The sequence below is a fragment of the Halichoeres trimaculatus genome, unplaced genomic scaffold (genome assembly GCF_033239565.1).
Source record: "Halichoeres trimaculatus isolate MK-OKI-2021-1 unplaced genomic scaffold, fHalTri1.1 fHalTri1_scaffold_19, whole genome shotgun sequence".
Lineage (NCBI taxonomy): Eukaryota > Metazoa > Chordata > Actinopteri > Labriformes > Labridae > Halichoeres > Halichoeres trimaculatus.
In genome coordinates, this window is record NW_027437197.1 from 5,486,352 (window position 1) to 5,504,967 (window position 18,616).

The following is an 18,616-nucleotide window of genomic DNA, read 5'->3' on the forward strand; positions in this document are numbered from 1 at the left end:
TTAAAAAACACACAAAATAAAACACACAAACTTCTGTTTAATGATGTCCTGTTTTTACCACAGTTTAATCAGACACAATAACACTGCTGTTCATGTTCATGAGGCGTTCAGGTGAATCCAGTACAGTAGAAAACAAAGACAGCAGCAGCTCAACACATTCACTAAGAAGGAACATTACACTGATAAAACCTCCAACACTCAAAAAAGAAGCATATAAATTATTTAAAAAAACAACAACATATAAATACATTTTGATCAAAAACATTCAATATCAGTGAAATAAATTCAGATTTCTTTTGTGCTAATCAAACAGGAAAAAAAATACAGATATGTAAATTAAAATAATAACATCGTAATTTTTGTATGAGAATTGTAAAAGTTTTAATTGTTATTTTCATGCTTTAGTTATTAAACTGTATCTAATTAAAATGTATAAATCTTATTGTAAAAAAGTGTGAGCAAAGACTGACTTTATCCTGATAAAACACTTAAAAAAAGAAAACTTTTTCCAAAAAGGACATTTAAGACTTGTCCCAGTAAAAAAATATAAATAAATAAATAAATAAATAGATAAATAAATTAATTCATAAATAAATTCAATAAGATACAAGTGTATTGTGCTAGTATACAGACTCACTCTCCAGCAGCTTTTACATCCCAAACACTCTTAACTGATCTCAGTCAGCTTTCTTCAAAAACCCTTATTTCAGCTACTGTCTCTTTAAGAAACCCTATCAATAAAGGGCCTCAAATCTCTGTGTCAGAAAAGAATGGGTGATGTCATCGACCCATCACCCATATATTATACAGTCTATGGTTTAGAGCATAATCTTTGTCCATATAATGTGTGTATTATAAAGTAATGTGTTTTTAAAATATGGGGAAAAACACAATTCTACCTCTAAAGAAATCTCAGAATAATGTTTGGAAAAAAACAAAATTATCCAAACATCAACAGATTTTTATCCCTCCTAATGTTTTATCACATTTTAAACATTTGTTGTGTCATAAGAACACGTAAGGAAACACAGCAACGACATCTTAACAGTTTATAAACCCTGAATCACACGTTTCATTGAACACATCGAATTCTTTAAAGTCTCAGAGTCAGGACTGAACTGTCCCTGAACACAACACGGAGTCACAGACAGGACTGACAGCGCTGTGGCTGTTAAAGTGGAATGGCTGAAAAGGTGGAAGTCACTATCACGGCGGGAAAGGTTGCTGAAATGGAATAGTTGTTCAGGTTGAAAGACTGTTAAGGCGGAATGGTTGTTAAGGTACAACGGCTGCTAAAGGGGAATGATTCAGGTAGAATGGCTGTTAAGGTGGAATGGTTGTTATAGCTTAATGGCTTTTAAGATGGAATGATCGTAAATGCTGGACGACTGTTAAGGTGGAATGGTTGTTAAAACTCAATGGCTGTAAAGGTGAAATGGTTGGTAATACTGTATATGGCTTTAAGGTGGGATGGTTATTAAGGCTGAACAGCTGTTAAAAAGGAATGGCAGTTAAAGATGAACAACTGTTAAGGTGGAATGATCGCTAAGGTTTAACGGCTGTTAAGGTGGAATAAAGAAGAGGAGTCTTGTCTCAGTAAAGGCAGAGTGGTGAGATTCAGAAATCCAAAACAATGGAAACAGAGGCTGAGTCGTCTTTAACCTGTGGAGACAGGAAGTGATAAACTCACTGAATCAAAGTAAGTGAGTGACAGCCGAGCTGACCAATGAGGCTCCTGATTGATGTGTGTCTGTGTGTCTGTGTGTGTGTGTGTGTCTCACCTTTATCCTACTTCGTGTGGCTCTGATGAAGTTGCTGCTGCTGCAGTTGCTGCAGCTGCTGTCGAGAGAGGTGGTGACGTGGACTGGCTGTGGCCCCCCCTCCCCTGATGGGGGTCCTGATGGATGTAGAGGAGGCTTGGTGCTGATGGTGCTGATGTCCCGCTCTGATTGGCTTGGCTGGAAAGAATTAAGTCATGTGATCAGCTGAAGTAAAAGGTGCGATCAGAGTCCTTTACTCCCCCCATCGGACAGCTGTGAGGGTGTGAAAGCTCACCTATCTGCGCAGTGTGTCCTCTGCGTGAAACATTCTTGAACCGGACGGCCTCTTTGATGCGATCCACTTCCTGTTGGTAGCGTTTGCGGTCCCTTAAAGCGGACTCTTTGGCGGCTCTCAGAGCTGTTTCCAGAGCTTTGACTCTCTCTGCTGTCGCTCGCAGACGCTTCTCCAGTTTGGGCAACTCGCAGCGAAGATCTGCGTTGTCCCGCACAAGCTGCAAACAAGAGGGGAGAACATGATAGTTCAATTCAGGAAACACAATCTTATCTCGCACATACAAGACACTTCTTTTCAAAACATAATCAAGGTTGAGGAGAGACTTTAACAGGTGTAACACAAGTGGGCGGGGCTTAGTTAAGGGGCGCTCACCTGCTTGTGGACTTTGCTGAGCTGCTCGAGGTTATTTTCTAAGAAGACGATTCGCTGCCTCTGAGCCAGACTGCCTCCAGCTTCATCGCAATCATTCTCACAACTCTGCAAAAACGAGCAGGTAGAGGTGATTTGAAACAATCTTTGACAAAGCTAATCTCAAACTGAATAATCTAACAGTCATAATCTGGGTTTATCTTAAAGTGATCGATTGCTTTCTTACGTTCTTGACTCTGGTACTGATTTCCTGGATGAAGACTTTACGAAGGTTGGTGAGCGTCTGAAGCTCTTTGGTCTGTTGGACAAAAACACAAACTCAGCTGCTCTGAAGATATTCAGGATTCTTCATGTTAGAGAAAATAATCCACGTACCACAGTCTCCTCCAGACCTTTGAGGTCCTCTTTAGCCTGTTCTCTCTTCTCATTCAGGAACCTGAATCACAGACACAGAGACACATTTTCATCCCAATGAAACTCAAATTTTAACTCCAAGGAATTGACAGATTTAAGATGAAACACTTCTTCTACGGCGAGCACTGAGGGACAAACTCACATCAGTTTCTGGAGTCTCTGCTCTTTGTTTTGATCTTCAGCTCTGAGTTTGTCAAAGTCTGAGAGAAGCTTCCTGTTCTCCAGCTGCAGAGCCTGATTCACACTGAACAACACAACATTCAGTTATTTCGCATATTCATATCCTGTAGTGAAAAGTACGATGAGTGTGAATGATCAAAAGTGTTAGTGAGTAATATCTGACTCTTTCAGGAGGTCCATGTCTCTCTGCTTCTGCTCGATCTCGTCTCGGAGGCGGCTCAGGTGTTTGTGGTGAACCTCTCTGTGGTTCTCCATCTGTTCCTCCAGAGTTCTCTACAAAACAATCAATAAATCAATAAATCAATTAAACACAGAGTCTCCTTTAAACTTCATGTGTCAAACACCTTACTTTTTGCATCTTAAGTTCAGCCTTGGGTGAGATTTTACCTTCATCTCCACGGCGTCCCTCAGTCGACTCATGTGCTCTTTCTCTTTGTCCATCACTGTCAACTCATGCATCTGACCTAAACACACACACACACACACAAACATAGTTTTGACTAAAAGAAACTGGTATCATCCTTAATCTGTGTCTTTATGTTAACAGAAAGCTTCCAGCCAATTTGGAGGCTGTGTTTCCTGTCCCACTGGTCACATGACTGACCTTGAGCGTTGAGTCTTGCGACCTCCTCCATCAGAGAATCCTGACTCTCCTCCAGCTTCCTCTTCTTCTGCTCAACCCTTTGCAGGTCCTCCGTCAGAGACTGGATCTTAGCCTGGAGCTGCAACAACAACACGTCAAGAATGAGATGAAATGTGATAAATATGGCAAAGTTTTAATCAATCATGGTCGATTTCTGGATCCCATGACTCATAAACTCTTCAGTCTCCCACTGATAAGCTGAATCTGTGAAATGATGGTTCACCTGTGAGACCAGCAGCTGACAGGTGTTCAGCTCCTTCTCAGTGACCTCAATTTTGCTCAGGTTCTCCGTCAGGTTCACCTCCAGCTGTTTGCTGCGATTCACCAAAGACTTCACCTCGGACTTCATCTTACTGACGTAGAGACGGGCCGTGGTGAACTCCTCCTCCATCACACCGCTCGCCTCTGTCATCTGCAGAAAGAGAGAGCTAAAAAGTAATCCAGGAAAAAGCTTTTGTGATGTTCTGATTAGTTATAATGAGAACTGGTTGGATAAAAAAAGCGTGAAATGTTTTTGTTTTGGGGTGTATTCACACATGGATCGTTTGGGGCAGTTGTTCTGAAACAGCGAGCAGTCCCCTCGAAACCCTGGTTCGTTTGGGCATATGTGAACACAGCATTTCCCTGAGGAAAGCAGGTAAGAACCAAAGACTGTATATTGAGTGGACAGCGTGGTTTCGCCATTTATCATTGCACGGTTTTGAAGCCAAAATACCCCCGTCACAGGCGCAGCCATTGTAGCAGTTGTGCAGTCTGTGCAGTAGAGACTGTGAGGGATTCTGGGAGAATCTGAGTGGAGCTGGGTGACAAAATAATAATATTTTTCTTTCCAGAGTCTAACCACTTCCTGACTCTACCTCCCGACATATTTACAAAAAATACACGAGAACATCAGCTGTCAATCATCATTAAACGTGACGTAAAACCTCGAATAACTAATGAAAACAAAACTTTTCAGAAAAAAGAGGACTTGAATACAAAGCAGCCAAATGATGTCTTCAAATCACCACAACAATCTAACCTGAGAAACATTTCTATCAGGTGTATTAATCTTTTAAAGTTTGACAACAGTCCATCTGGAATGACTGGGGAGATGTATTTTTTGACTTGTACTGCAGCCAGCCACCAGGGGGAGCAGTTTTTGTGGAGACGTCACATCGAGCCGAGCAAGATAATGTCCATGAATAAATGAATGAATGAAGACAAGGAAACTCCCCGTCTTCCAGGAATGATTTCTGACTAATGAGAGAAAAAAAATTGATCGATCAACTTTGGAGCGGAAGAGACTTTTGCCGTGTGAACACAAACAAACCAAGTGACAACCGCTACGATTGTGTCATTTTTGCCCTCGAGTCGGAAATAAGCAAACAAGCCACAGGTGTGAACACACCCTCAGAAAGAAAAGAAGTGACAGATGACGATGAATCGCTGACTGCAGAAGAGGACTTTTAATCTTACAGCTTTGAGGTCAGTGGTCCCCAGGACGCTGCCGATGTCACTGAGATCTCTGAGCAGCAGACTGAGGATCTCCGCAGACCTCCTCTTGTAATGAGAGCTGACCTCCTGCAGGGAAGAAAACTCTCTCTGAACCGCCTCCAGACCCACCTGAAAGACACCAGGACCAGGATCTGCTCAGTATGATATGATACCACCCCTGCACCACCCTGTGTTTCTGTGTTTGTACTCACAGTTTTGGTTGCCAGCTCCTCATTCAGCTGCTCGTTGAGCCGGTTCTTGTTCTCCACCTCTTGGCTCTTGTGGTCGTAGTTGACAGCGAGCTCCTCGAGTGCCTGTAGCACCTCCTTCACCTCCTCCTTGGCTGAGTCGCTGTCCCTCTGCAGCCTGGACATCTCCTCCTGCAGGCGATCGTAATCCTGACGACTGGACAGGAGCAGCTGGAGGAAGAGGAGGAGGGATGAAGGTTAAACATGGAGGATACAAACACATCACAGGGTGTTCGGTGAGACTCACCTCGTCCTGATCAATCAGCTGCTGGTTCAGTTTCTCAAACATCTGACTCTGCTGGTTGATCTCATCGTCCTGAAACATGAGTCAGCAGATTTTTAGCCATCACTCAGGAAGTTTCAGGTGAGACGTGCTGATACTAAAGGTGAGACTCACCTTGTCATCCAGCTGTGCGTACAGGTCGGTGATCAGCGTCTCATATTGCGTCTTCTCTTCCTCTGACAGAGGTGGAGGGGGCGGGGCCAAGCTTTCAGTCACTGCATTTGCGTCACTGCTGCTCTTCTTGTTCCTGCTGCTCAGCTGCTCCTCCACAGGTACAGACTCACCTGGACAGGTAGGGAGGGACTCAGTTTATCTTTAATAAACACAGTTCAGTTTCAGTGATGATGATTTTCACCTTTCCTCCAGCGTTTCAGCTCATTCTCCAGTTTTTGGATGGCGATGCTCAGACTGCGGTTCTTCTCTTTCTCCTTCTCGTATTTCTTCTTCCACTCTTCAGCAGTCAGCTCCAGGTTGACAGACACTGTGTTCTTTATGGTTTTAGCTCTGAGAGGACACCGGAGGAAGGCATATAGATATATTTAAGACAACAGTGTGTCGTTAAACTCTTCAAATTTCTGATTGAGTGTCCACAGCGATTCTGGAAAGTCTAGATGTAAATAGAAGAAACACAATCCTGCTCAGCCGACCAATCACAGGGCTTGCTGTCTTTGAGGCTTGGCTCTGTAACGTCGTACCTCTGTCCGAACATGAGCGTTGACTTGGTTTCGGCCTCGTTGTAAAGAGACGGCGAGCAGCAGATGATGATGGTGGTTCGACAGTTTCCGCCCAAAGAGTCCTGCAGGATCCTCGTCATCTTACTGTCTCTGTACGGGACGTGGGTTTTCTATCCGCACACAAAATATCAATATGAAGACGTACAGAGCTAATGCTAAGTGCTATATGAGGAGTAGGGATGGGAATCGAAAACCGGTTCCTGTTGAGAATCGTTAAGAAATGTTTCAATCTATCGATATCATTAGCATTTGTGCTTAAAGATTCCCTTATCAATTCTTTACATTGTGCCGGAGCCGCTGGGCCTTACGTCAACTAGTCTGCTGCAGCTATCTTAGCTTAGCATTTAGATAACGTTTCCAAGAAAACTCTGATTCAGGATTTTCATCTTGAAGTTTTACTGAAGAACTGACTTCATAAAGAAATGTACATTACTCTCTCTCAGGAGATTCATATTCAGTACATTCCAAAGGGTATAAATCACCTCATTTACCAAAATAACAAAACAGCGCAAGCTTGATGCTAACGTATATGGGAAACTGCATTGATATGCTAGCAGTTAGCATACATCAGTATAACTTCAGCTTCAGAATAGAATTTCAACTTTCATTACAGAAACATATCACATCAACTCTTTAAAAAAAAACAGAATTTCAAATGTCAAAAGCTAACAGGCTAATGAAAAGCTCATGGCTGACTTCAAAACTACGGAAAGGTTCCAAACAACTTAAACCATTGCTATAACCACTTTGAGACACTAGATGGCCTACTTGAATTATTAATATATTAAAACACAGTACATCAACGTCACATTGTGGCAATTTTTACCTGTTTCTGTTTAATTAGGCCCAGAAATATCCAGACTCAGGGACCATTTACATTTTTTCACTTACAGTAAAAACTCAATTAAATGTTGTTGACACAGAAAACCTGTAAAGCTACTTTTTGTCCCAAGAAAATTCATAACAGGAATTGATAAGGGAATTAAGAAAGAATCAGATCGATAAGCAGAATCGATAAGGGCATCGGTATTGATGAAATCTTATCAATTCCCATCCCTAATGAGATGAGGCTGTGTAATTCGATGGTAACAGATGAGAATCCAGAGTCTTACCGTTCCTTCGCTCAGAGCGGCGATGACGTTTCCCAAAGCTGACAGAGATTTGTTGATGTTCTTCGCTTCATCCAGAACGGATCCTTCAGCTCCCGTCTTACTCACCTGGAAATAAACATCACCTTCAGCATCATCATCATCATTCTAATCAGTGTGTTAGATCAAAAATGTGTGGGTTTTCTTTGACCTTCTCACTGCCTGCCAGGTCGACCAGGTAGAGTTTTCCTGACAGTTTCATCTCGGTCTCGACGTTCTCCTGCTTGATGTTGATCAGGAAAATACTGTGACTCCGAGAGCTGTGCTCATTCATATCTGCAGGATGAAACCAGATCATTCAGTTCAGATGGATTCATGAGACTGATCCCAGTTTATTTCTGTTAATGAAAAGTCCTGTGTGTGTAACAGTCAGTTATGGAGTTCCACAAGGTTCAGTGCTTGGACCACTTCTTTTTGTTTATGTTTGCTTCCTCTGGTTTATGCAGATGACTGTCAAATTGATTTAACGTATCATGTAGTTTTATTGGCAGTAGTGTTGTCGTATTGACGTTGTGTCTGTAGTGTCAGTAGTAAAGTGAAGGACTAACTGGTGACGGCCACATGTCTGTTTGCTTTTCCCTCATCGATGACGTCCATCACCTCATCGGGGCTGGAAACAAACCGCTCCGTACAGCCCTGAAAAAACACAGTAAAACACATCAAGGCACAGTAGCAGTTTTATTTATATTTCTGATATTCTAACTCATTTACCTTCACATAAGGAACTCTGTTTTTGTCTTCATGGACCGACAGGTTTGTTTTCGACACTGAAACATGAATCAAATGTTATCACAACAGCTCCTCTAGGTCCGACAATAAACATAAGTTTTGTTTATTTGAATAAGAATTTGTTTGTTTTGTCTTTCTAAATAGTAACATGGCATAAGTAAGATATCCTCACCGTCAAGTAGGTCTCTGATTTTATCCAGGTAGATTTCAAAATAAGACACCTGCAGAAAGAAGCACAGGTCGCTCTCAGTAAAAGCTTCAGACTGATTTAACCTCTGATTATTATGATAAAAATGATAAAAAGTGCCATCGATAGTGCTGTTATAGTTCCAGCATCACCTTGATGTGAAACTCCAGGTTCTCGTCCATGGAGTAGATGTGGTCGAAGATGTCCCGAGAGATACGAGGGATTATTCCCATCAGATGAGGATCATGAAGGTTCCCCTGAAATACATGAAATAAATTAATAAAAGACATTAAAAAACCCACACAACAGCATGCAGACGTAAACAGACTGCTTTCCCCAAAATATGATCTATATATTAAAATATAAGGCAGTGCAGACTGACCTCCATTGTGTGAGTCTTTCCTGATGAGGTCTGACCGTAAGCAAAGATGGTTCCATTATAGCCTCCCAATACATCTGAAACACACACACACACAAACACACACACACTGTTATAACTTTTTCTCTTTTCTCCGTTGTGTTGAATCAGCCATACAAAGGACAGACAAACTCACCTTTAACAATCTGCCGGGCACAGGTGTCATACACCTGAACCTGCTCAGTGCTGGGGGTGAAGACTCTATCGAACACATAAGGTTTCCCCTGAAACACAGGAAACAAACTTTCAAAATAAAAGTTTAAACCCTTCAACAGTCAGCCTTTTCTTGTCTTTCTGTTGGAACTAATAAATTCTAAATCCTAAATCATAGTGTGAATATATTAGAGTTGATGAGTCAGCAAAAAATTGTACATTCAGAGACAAACAAAAACAATGACATTTTAAAGCGTGGATTTAAAAACAGAATCAGGGAATCTCTTAAATCATCCTTTGATTCTGAGAGATGTTCGAAAAAAAAAATCTTCATTCACAATTCAAAATTTGGAAAGCAGTTTGTCCAAAACCAAAACGTCAGGAAAGGAACAGAAAATAGCTTAATTACAAATAAAATGACTGTAGAGAAAACCAAAATAATCATAAACATTAAAGGGGACATATCATGCTTGTTTCTCCTTTTCACTATGCCAGACTAGGATGCCTGTAAAGCATTTCTGCCCTCAGTACAAGTCATTTAGTTCCTTCATTGCCCCACAATAGCGTTCTCAAAATCCTCATTTTAGGCCATTCTGAAGATCTCGTTGAAACGCTCCGTTTTGAGAATGACCTCCAGTAACCTCGCAACGTCACAGCCCTTTGTGCTCTGATTGGTCAGTTCTATCAGAGGGGCGGAGGGGGTAGAGCCAGGGGGCGGTTTTTGCAGCATGGCAGTATTTACAAAATCACCATATTGAATGGGGCAGACCGAGCGAGTTTGCTGTTTGCCAAAACTTCACAGTAAGGCATTGATAGCACTAATAAAATGGCAGAGTGTAGGATACGTCCTTTTGTATTGGACCCCGAGTCAGACCCGGACGGTTCTGCAGCTCAGGAGGAAGAAAATCCACCTGGACACAGATCATCTCAGGACGCTTCAGTGTGGTGAGTCAAACCGGTACTGTAACATGTAGAGTTTATACGTGGAAATATAGGCAGACTTCACCAATAAACTATTTCTATAACAGGGCTCCATCCTGCTCCTTCACTTTTCTCTGTCTATTTTATCCATCATGCTGAAAGTGTAGTCTAAAGATCACCTCTACCGTCAGTTCCTCACTTGTTATTACCGCAGCATTATTGTGGTCCAGGTTCACAGTGCATGTCAGAACAAGCATGCAAATATCACAGTCTCACAAGTATTACCACGTCTGCTAAAACTACAGTGTTTTAACTGCTAATTCACCATGTAAAGCCGAGCTGCTCAGCAGAGCAGAGTCCCTGCATCCAGCACTCAGTCAGTCGGCTCTTGGTGGGTGTATCCCTCGGTGGCGGTTGTGTGACTAACTGACATCACAGAGGAGGAGCTGCTTTAACAGATTACTCCAATAAAAAGAAAGGATCCTCGTGTCGTCACAAAGGTCCAAATCTCGCAGCCAAATGGGAATTACCTATTTTTAGAGGCATCAAATCTCGTTCTAGGATTTCAGAAAAAATACAATATCTCATTTTTTGAAAATTCAGGGGGTGAAAGGTCTTGTTTTCAACTTTATTATATTATATGTAAGTATGAAATCAGGGATCAGCATGATATGTCCCCTTTTAAGAAAAATGAGAGAAACAGAAAGAAAACTTTATTTACAAAAAAAATCATATATATTATGCTTTATCTAAATACACAATTAAATATATATATATATATATATATATATATATATATATATATATATATATATATATATATATATGTCTGTGTTTTGTATTTCCACTATCGTCCCTGACCTTTGACCTATGTCTGCTGAATCAGTTATAATCCAACAGCTGATGATGATACAGCACCTGTTGGCATGGAAACTGAATCCCAGAGGGAGGAGGCTGAACAGTCAGAGCGCAAACACACACATTCAAGCACACACACACACACACACACACACACACACACACACACACACACACACACACACACACACACACACTCAAACACACACACACACACATTCCTACAGAAATAGTGAATCAAATGTGACTAAATGAAGAGATGAAAAGTTATTGATGAAACAGTAATCGTGTTTGTTTACGTCAGGGTTTAAAGTAATAATAATCATTAAATTAATAATCTTAGCTAGTCTTTTGAGTGTCTTGTTTTAAAAAACATGAAAAATGTAAATACAATACAAAAAATTAATCAGTTTTGAATCAGATAGTCAGACCTAATGTTTATCCTAATTTCTTAGTTGTTATTCATTAATGTTTGATATGAGTCTGTGACGAAAAACATAAACAAAAAACAATCCAATACACAAGAAGCACAGTCATGCTTCTTCTCCTTACCCTATGTAAAACAGATTATCTCAGATTTAATACATTAGTTTGATCATACCTTCAATAAATTTGTATGATTATGGATTGAATGTGTGGTATTTGTACAGATAAAGCTCCAGCCCCTGAGTTAGCCTATTTTCCTCTTTGAATCTGTGATTTACTGACCTGAAAAAACAGACAGGAAGGTTTGTTTTTGTTGTAATGATGTCTCATTACAGAGAATGAGACAGACAGAGGGCTCCTCATTAAAGCTGCATCATCAGTTGCATATTTACATCTTACTGATCTGCAGCAGTGTGTTATTTTTCGGTGTGTTTGTGTTGTACTGATGTTAGTGATGCTCAGTCAGACTGTGAGGTGTGTGTGTGTGTGAGTGTGTGAGGGAGCGGTCTGTCTGCCTGTCTCCTGTCCTAGGTTGTTGTTTCATCGTGTCTGATGGTTTTTCTTTTTGTGTGTGTGTGTCTGCTCTGCTTGTGTATTCTACCGTCTGTCTCTGTGCGTGTGTGTGTGTGTGTGTGTGTGTGTGCGTATCGTGGCCGTGTGCCTGTTTTCTGCCCGCAGATGGTCGCAGGGTGTGCCGGTAGTCCCCCCCGGGTCTCTGTGCTCACTCACCGCCACCACCACCGTGTCCTCTCCGTTGAATTTGGGGATGTTTTTGTCTCCGCGGCTCCGCTCCGCCTCGTTGAGCGGCCTGAAGCGACACATCACCTTCACCCCGCACTCCGCCGCGTCTCCCATCGCCGCACCTGTCCGTTAACGGGGAGACGACACACCGACAAACGAAGGATGGTACAAAGAAAGGAAGCGAGCTGTTGACGGGAAACGGACTGAGACCCGGCAGGATCCTGCTCATCGATGAGGATGCAGCTGACTGAACACGCCCACCTCTCAGGTCCAGCTTGCTGCAGGGCACCCTGGGAAATGGAGCCCTCATGTTTATGTATATCTATTGATCTATATAAGATTAAAATTTAATACAAAGCCTTTTAGTTTTCATGTTTTTTAATCATTTTCACTGTGGCAAACAGCTTGTGAAAGACAAAAATATAGTGTCTCATACTGTTAGTGAAATATCCTGTATTCATTTATATTGTACAGTTTTTTCAGAAAGTATTCACAGCCCCCTCACCTTATTCACTTTTCTTATGAATCATTGATTAAGTTCACTTTTTAACATTAAAGGTCCCATATTCTGCTCCTTTTCTGCAGTTTAATATGGATCATTGATGTCTTCATGAAATGGTAGTAACATGTTTTGGTCCAAAAAGCCAATAAATCAAGCACAGCAGCATTGTTTCCAGGCTCTCATAGCCCCTCTGTTCAAAACGCTCTGATTTAGTGGGCGTGGCCTTCATATGTAAATGAGCCACTGCTGATACCGACCCGCTCTTCCACGTCACTGAGAGCGGCGCCACGAGCTCCGAGTGCACAATGTTTAGAAAACAGAGAAGCTCGTTTACTGTAACATTACAGGCTAAAACAACAGGCTAACTGCAGCTAAAGTTAGCATCCTGAAGCTAACACAGAGACAGGGGGGACACTGAGGAAAAGCTCTTCCATCTGCTCCACAGCACACAGCATTTAAAATACTCACATTTCCAGGGTCCCAGGTTTGTTGGTGCATGGTTGGTAATGCGCCTGGATTCAGGACCAGTCTATTGGCTAGCCCTCTGTTGGACTGTCCAAAGTTGGAAAAGCAGTCAGCCGTACACATGCACAGTTTTATTGAGTGTAGCTGGAACATTTCCTTGATAAATGAGGAGGTATCTGCTCCGGTGGACCAATCAGGTCAGACTTGCTCCTGATTGGTCAAAAAAGGGAATCGCTGACATCAGCAAATCCGGGAAATTCAGGATTTTACATCCACAAGCACAACTAAGTACAGGTTTGGTCATTAAATATCACATTTTGTGGTCTTCACTAAAAGACTTAATAAAGTGATTTTTGCACAACATGGGACCTTTAATCTGCAGTAAATATCTCTGTGACTTTAAACAAGCTGTCTCTGAGCTCTGCAGGCAGTTTCTTCCACTGACACAAACGTGCAGAGAAGAACAGCTCAGAGATAGCTACTACTGGTGTGGATTTACATTGCTTTATAGATATTTTGTTGTTCTGACAGCAGTGTATTTTACAGTTTTCTGTCCTTTATAATCGTGTTATAAATTAAAACGAAGCTGTCTTAGCTAGTTAAAGCAGGTAATAATATCTGTTTGTGTGATTGTTTATTATGTTTTTTGTACACTTATTGCTTCTGTGAAATAATACTTCACTTGTGATTTTCAATAAATGGAGAAAGAGGAGATTTGTCCCTGAGCGTCTTGTCAAATGTAGCCAGGCCTTTTGCAAGTTTGGGCAAAACCTGTTTCAAATCAGAAATAAGTTGACAATGAGCGTTGGTTAATGATCTAATGAAGACCTAATGACAGAAAAATCCAACCGTGGTAAACTGTTTTCATTCACATATTAATTTATTAATTCCTTCATATGTGATTCAGAAAAAAGGTTCAATGGGCCCTTCACTTCATGCAAAAATAAATAGATAAGTAAATAAACTGTTTCCAAGCCAGACCGGATCAAACTGAATAGAAGAAGATGTTGAGAAACTGTTTTAAAAAATGAGCAGAGCATGTTTTTACTTTTTATTCACAGTTTATTTTCTTTAGTTTGCAAGAGAAGCTGATGATGATAACGATGAAGATTGGGATGGGTATTTTTTCACAAGTAGTGTCACTTCAACAGAATTATTTTAAGGTCCTACTGAGAGTACATCACATGTTTTTTAAACTGCTGTTAAACTCATCACTCGTTCCTTTTTATTTAACTTAAGGTAAATCTGTTTTTACTGTGTTTCTGTAACGCGTCTCGTATTTGTTTGACTGCCTTATCATTCCTTTTACACTTTAGTAACCCACGCTGAGTTTCGTGGAAGAGAACGTGAACGTTCAAAACAATGTTACTGAAATCGTCACTCCATGTTTTCTTCTCGTCCACTGAGTAGTCAGCGTGTCGTGTGTGGTGCATCACAACCAAGATGACTTTCTTGTCCCCTGAAAACAGAAACACAAGACACAGAGGACAGATCAGTTCACCCGTAATTAACACTTCTTTTCATTGGACACAGGCTTGTTAAGCTCCACCCCCTGATTTTTTAAAAATAAATAACCTTGAGTTTTACCTGGAACGCTTTTCATGGCAGCATCAACATCTGTCCCAGCACGAGATACTATTGGACAGAACAGGATAATGACATCACAGTCCTGCAGGTCTGTGGTGATCTCCATAGTTGAAATCTTTCCAACCTTCTTCAACCGTTCCAATATTTCCTCATCAGCCCCACAGGTCTTCCCAGTTACCACAGGGAACACTTTCACTATGTACAGGTACGAATACCGGCTTGATGAAGTTGAGGATGAATTTGAAGAGCGGGTGTCAGAGGTCTTCCTCACTGAGAAAGAAAAATTAATACTGAAGTTTTGTTTTTCAGAGAGCGAAAGACCCACAAAATCATCCCCACAGCTCAATGACTCCACTTTATCAGGATTTTTTACAGTTAGCAGAAAAATGAATGAGTATGAGTTCTCAAACAAAGTGTGGATCCTTTTTGCACACATGAGTGTGCAAAAACTGCGAATGCAGAGTCACATGATAAGGACATAAAAAGCCTGAAATGTGTTCACCTTTATCAGGTGTCCTGTGTATTGTCTTCAGGTACTGCAGCAGATCAATAAGTGAGGTGCTTTCCACTGGAGTTTGGTTTCTGCAGCCTCCCACCAAACTCTGAACACCTGCTCACAACACACAGGTTTACACATTATCCTATAAAATGTAATCTAAGAATGAAAAAGATAAGAGTTCACACAGGATGAGTTTCTATACAGAGGGAGTGTTCAAAGTGTTGTGTGATGTTTATCAAACTTTAATACTTTTGAAAACTTCTTTTGGCATCAGGCCTGTCAGGTCCTTCAGGAGGTCATTTAGCTGAACATGAAAACAAAACAGGAAGTACATCTTTATTAGCATGTTAGCACCCATTAGCATCTGTCAGCATTACAAATAGAGTAGTTTAGGTACTGAGTTGGGGATTATTGTTATATTTGATAAGGTACAGCTGAGCATCATACACACACACACACACACACACACACACACACACACACACACACACACACACACACACACACACACACACACACAAAGATTCATAAGAAGAAGGTTCACAACATTAAGTTTCTTCATGTTCACAGCCATCTTTATGTTTATCTGCTGCTGGTCTCACCTGCTCCCCATGAGGGCAGACTGGGTGAGAGACCACCCCCTCAGTCGCTTCCACAGCATTCTCCACAGGTCCTGGTTCTGGTCTGGTCCCACTTTGTGAACAACTCTGTGAGTACCAGTCAATTTAAAGAACATAATGAGAAGATAAAATTGTGGATAGGAAGAAAAGTAACATTCAGAATAAAAAATTTTAAGTGAGTCTTTGTATTCAGTGTGGACACTTAAGAGCCAACCTCAGGGTTTGATTTCTGTGGATCGTCCACAGACATGTGATCTGGGTCAACGGAGCTGCCTTCACCTGTGGAGACAGGTATGACTCCAGAGAGTCAAAAGCTATTTCACATGAGTTCATTTTATTGATACACTTTAAATTACAGGAGAGCAGCAAATACAGGACATAAGAAAAAAATCACAGATTTCAATTTGACTTGTAACAAAGCAGAGACCAGCCTGTGGTAACAGTCCAAACTTGTGATTTCACATAAGCTCTGTCTCTGATCTGGCTGATCAGGGGGCAAAGGGCACCCCTCTGGATACACGTCGGCATGTACGAAGAGACTAAGAGAGGACTAAAGTCTCTTCTTAAGTTCTGACACAAACAGTACAGTGGGTGCGATTCTTGATGCTAATTTTCTAATAAAGCTGTAGAAAAGAACTGACCTGAAGCTGCTGGTTGCTCCTCCATCCTGCTGAATACAGTCAGCATACTGACACACTCTTTATATTGATCAAACACACACACACACACACACACACACACACACACACACACACACACACACACACACACACACACCTACCAGGGGTCACATGACTTCACAGAAAAAAAATATTCATTTGACTCTCACCTCTGTTCATGTGTGTGTGTGTGTGTGTGTGTGTGTGTGTGTGTGTGTGTGTGTGTGTGTGTGTGTGTGTGTGTGTGTGTGTCAGGGGCTATATTAAGGGAGTGTGAGCTGTGTGTCAGTAACCTGGCGGTTCAAGAGGTTGAAGGATGAACAGGGGATGCAGGGGATGCAAGGGGTGCAGGGAATGCAAGGAATGCCCCTGTCGACATAGCCTATGTAAGAATATTTCTTCTTTTCATTTTTATTATGTCAAGTTGATTCTTTAAGTAATATTTCTTATCAAAATGTTTTTTTGGGGGGGATAAAGTCACAGACATAAGGTTGTTCTTGGTGACTTGTCTATTTGACCTAATGAAAACAATAATTCAGTAAAACAATGGTTACAACATTAAAAAGAAGTCCTGACAGATGGTTTTGAGCAGAGATTTGAATGTGGGTACGTTGATGCAGTCATGGGAGTTCCTGAGCGTAGGGCAACAATGGTGAATGCCAATACCGTTTAAACTATTATAGGATAAACATGGTATGTGTATTCAGATAATAAACACAGCATGAGCTTGTTTAGGGGTATTTCATTGTTAATTAGTGTGTGAAGTATTCCTTTAGGTGTTCCTTTACTTTAACCCGACAACCTTTTCTCCATCCTCTCTATAGGGCATGGCTTTTTCTGTCGACATGAATGTGTTAATCGAGGTGAGAAAGAAACTCACCTGAACAGAATGGGTCAAACAAAGACTTGTAAATATATTTAAACGGTGCACTTTGACAGTTATCTTACTCAAGTCTTACTTTCACTTTTGGTCTCAGAAAAAAACAACAGCTTTACTGTCTGATGTTCTTTGTACCTGTCTGTGTTGGGTTATCAGGTCAGAAAACAATAAAATATGTTTAATCATTTGTTGGGTCACATTCCTTTACAGCAAAGGAGACGCCATCTACCAGTACGTAAAAAATATGACTTCTCTTCCTTACAACACTTTCACACTGGCCCTCATCCATCAATCTGGGAATTGGCACAGATTTGGGTGTGAAAACAAGCTTTCACCAATGTTTACGTGTGATTGATGAAACGTGCGTATGTGGGCTAATTTCGTAAAACCTTGATAGTATCGATAAATTTGGCAGCTGAAAACAAGTGGTAAAAGAAGAGTGAAATGTTAAAAACATTCTTGGTGTCAAATCTAATTTATCTATCTGTTCAGTACTGTTTAGGACTACACAACATAATCCCTTGGGGCCGAGAGCTTCACTGGGGATGTTTTTGTCCAAAGCGATGTACAACACAAGCAAGAATTTAGACAGAAGGAAAAAATTTGTTAGTGTGACAAAGTGCTACAAGTTATTCGGTTGCAGGTGCTGCCATTAAGTGCAGGATTTTTTTTGTTTTAATTTGAAGTAGTGTAGAATAATCTAGCCAACTAACCACAATTAATTGCTGCAACAATATACCTCAATCTTCAACAACATTCAGTAATAAATGCTGAAAAATCAATAAGAGCTGAGTCTTAGACTTTCTGACTCATTCTACCCCTGAGGAAGAGGAGGAGTAGGGTCAGATTAAGGGTCTAAGTGTTCCCTGAACAGATGAGTCTGATGAGACATCTCTTGAAGTACAAAGTGACTCTGTGGATCATACAGAGTTAGGTAATTCATTCCACCATTTGGGAACAACAGAGGAGAAGAGTCTGGCTAGAGACTTGGAGCCGCGCTGGGCTGGGAGCACCAGGCGTCTTTCACAAGCAGAACGTAGTGGACGAGAAGGAGTGTAGACCTGGATGAGGGACCCCAGGTAGGCAGGAGCTGTTCTTGTCAATATTTTGAACCTTAAAGGTTTGCCATACAAACCTATGTTGCCGAAGAACCTGGGGAGATCCAGCCATTTTTGGCAACCAACTTAAATATTTATCTCCGAACTTCTGTTTGTCTGAAAATTCACTGGTCTATGATGATCTAAAAGTTTTATGATATAGACAGATTTTCCTCTGCGCTCCCCTCTGACATGAAACTTAAACTTTCTCAGACCTAGCATGGAGCGTACCCCCTGCCCACCTTCAGATTGTGTGGATATGAGCATACACCCATTTTTTGGTCATATGCAGATTTGATAGATAAGGGCCACTGAGATTTAAAC

General features: G+C 41.2%; 1 protein-coding gene across 1 annotated transcript; it reads right to left on the bottom strand.

Moving 5' to 3' along the window:
• Positions 1–51: 51 nt before the first annotated feature.
• LOC141808173 (kinesin heavy chain-like) lies at positions 52–12,241 on the bottom strand. Its single transcript, XM_074694594.1, has 26 exons — positions 11,972–12,241; positions 9,021–9,108; positions 8,849–8,922; positions 8,619–8,723; positions 8,452–8,500; positions 8,262–8,317; positions 8,099–8,186; positions 7,702–7,826; positions 7,515–7,619; positions 6,364–6,512; positions 6,024–6,172; positions 5,783–5,952; positions 5,633–5,701; positions 5,350–5,556; positions 5,120–5,266; positions 3,885–4,073; positions 3,623–3,740; positions 3,406–3,482; positions 3,182–3,291; positions 2,981–3,082; positions 2,800–2,860; positions 2,651–2,722; positions 2,428–2,532; positions 2,056–2,272; positions 1,782–1,958; positions 52–1,662 (listed from the first exon to the last, which is right to left on the bottom strand). The coding sequence occupies exons 1-25, from the start codon at positions 12,095–12,097 to the stop codon at positions 1,789–1,791; spliced, it is 2,928 nt and encodes a 975-aa protein (XP_074550695.1). The 5' UTR covers positions 12,098–12,241; the 3' UTR covers positions 52–1,662; positions 1,782–1,788.
• Positions 12,242–18,616: the final 6,375 nt, after the last annotated feature.

What these genes read in the sequence shown, in the direction of transcription:
- LOC141808173 (XM_074694594.1), bottom strand. Translation starts at nt 12,097, where the DNA reads ATGGGAGACGCGGCGGAGTGCGGGGTGAAGGTGATGTGTCGCTTCAGG. An exon ending in ACAGAGTTCCTTATGTGAAG is followed by an intron (nt 8,187 to 8,261) that starts GTAAATGAGTTA and finishes GTGTTTTTTCAG; the next exon opens with GGCTGTACGGAGCGGTTTGT. An exon ending in AAGGTCTGGAGGAGACTGTG is followed by an intron (nt 2,723 to 2,799) that starts GTACGTGGATTA and finishes TTTGTCCAACAG; the next exon opens with ACCAAAGAGCTTCAGACGCT.